This window comes from Saprolegnia parasitica, assembly GCF_000151545.1.
Source record: "Saprolegnia parasitica CBS 223.65 unplaced genomic scaffold supercont2.150, whole genome shotgun sequence".
Lineage (NCBI taxonomy): Eukaryota > Oomycota > Saprolegniomycetes > Saprolegniales > Saprolegniaceae > Saprolegnia > Saprolegnia parasitica.
In genome coordinates, this window is record NW_012156544.1 from 40,506 (window position 1) to 42,038 (window position 1,533).

A 1,533-nucleotide genomic window follows, 5' to 3' on the forward strand; every position below is an offset into this window, starting at 1 on the left:
TTTTCGCTTGCAAAAGCACCATCAATATGCTCTACAAGATCGAGAACGTCCATGGCGTCCACGCCAAGATCGTGGCCGTGGGCGAGCACGAAGAGACGACGTACTACGTGGTGCAGATCCACCACGGCGACCGCTCCTACTACGTTGCGAAGCGCTACTCCGAGTTCCACGCGCTCTGGACGACGCTCTACGCGGCTGCCCGCGCGCACGCCGGCCGCAACAACTGCACGCTCTGCTCGCACCTCCCGCGCTTCCCGAAGAAGCTCTTTTTCTCGACCAAGGCCTCGCGCCAGCGCCGCTTCGAGGACCTCCAAGCCTTCTTGAAAGCCACGTTGCTCGCGATCCAAGGCGACCTCTGCGACGAAGCGCACCTCTGCAGCGGCGCGAAAGCGATCCTGAGCTTCCTCTCGATCTACGACAAGAGCAAACAAGCGCCGACCATGTACGACAGCGTCCAACTCGACACGATCCACCCGGACGCGTGGTACCGCAGCCGCCGCAACACCGAAGTGCGCTCCAATTCGACGAGCCACTCAAGCCACCGGAGCAGCCTCGACGTGCACGACCTTGCGTTCTACGCGACGACGCCGGCTTCGACTGCTGCCGGCCCTTCCTTGTAGAGCCGCGATTCAATCTTATTATTAGCACTGCGAAAATAGACTATTTATTATTATGCTTGCATCCAATGTACCATGCGTATCGGAAAGCTCCGCCGTCGCACACCTCTTACAGTCGAAGCAACGGAGGGAAATACCCTGGTAAAAGCATGTGTGCCTGACCATTGAAGGAGCTTCTTTACAAAACCATGCCTTGCTTGATGCTCGGCAAGGGTCGATCCTTGATACACCGATACATGGAGCGCAGCGGGCAAAGCGTGCGATAATTCTTGAAACATTGATACTAGCTGTTTGACGTTTGACTTCGAAATGACAGCGCTCTATTGCTTCATGCGCGGCTCGCTTTTCATTGTAGACGCTGCCTTCGTTCTATCCGAGCGGTGCGGTGTGCTTGCCGCCGTCTCGGGAGTTGCGCTTGTTGTCGTCAGAGGGCACTCAAGAAATGGAGTGAACGACCTCGCTAGCCACGGAAGTGGGGTGCCCCAAGGATGCGTGATCGGCGGGCGACGTTGGCGACGACGATGTGTGTGTTGCTATTAGTTAAACAGCTGAGTGCTTGGTGTGCTCTTTACGCTACTGATTTTCTTATTGGCAAGCGCGGACGTCGAGGTGTGACGGTTGGCTGGTCGACGGTACCGGTAAGAGCAGTCAGTTGAGAGTGTAGCTAGCAGTGATAGGGTTCCATGCCGCCGTGGTGCATCTTGGTTGGACCAAGGCGCCTTGAAGTGAATCATCTCGACCACGTCTTGGCTGCTCCTGCTGCTGTAGCTTGTCGTCTGGGTCGGTGTCTTGCTTGGTCCGACCGAGGGCCTAGGAGCGTGGTCGGTCGACGTTTTTTTATGCCGGTGGGAACTTGGTCGCGTGCATGGCGCTGGCCGTTTATTGCAGGAAAATAATTAAACAAATCACTTAAGCG

At 56.4% G+C, this 1,533-nt stretch overlaps 1 protein-coding gene across 1 annotated transcript; it reads left to right on the forward strand.

Annotated features, from left to right (window-relative positions):
* Positions 1–26: 26 nt before the first annotated feature.
* Positions 27–620, forward strand: SPRG_14766 (hypothetical protein; the record flags this gene model as incomplete). The annotated part of the gene is made up of 1 exon (XM_012354213.1): positions 27–620. The coding sequence occupies one exon, from the start codon at positions 27–29 to the stop codon at positions 618–620; it is 594 nt and encodes a 197-aa protein (XP_012209603.1).
* Between the last annotated feature and the right edge of the window lie 913 nt (positions 621–1,533).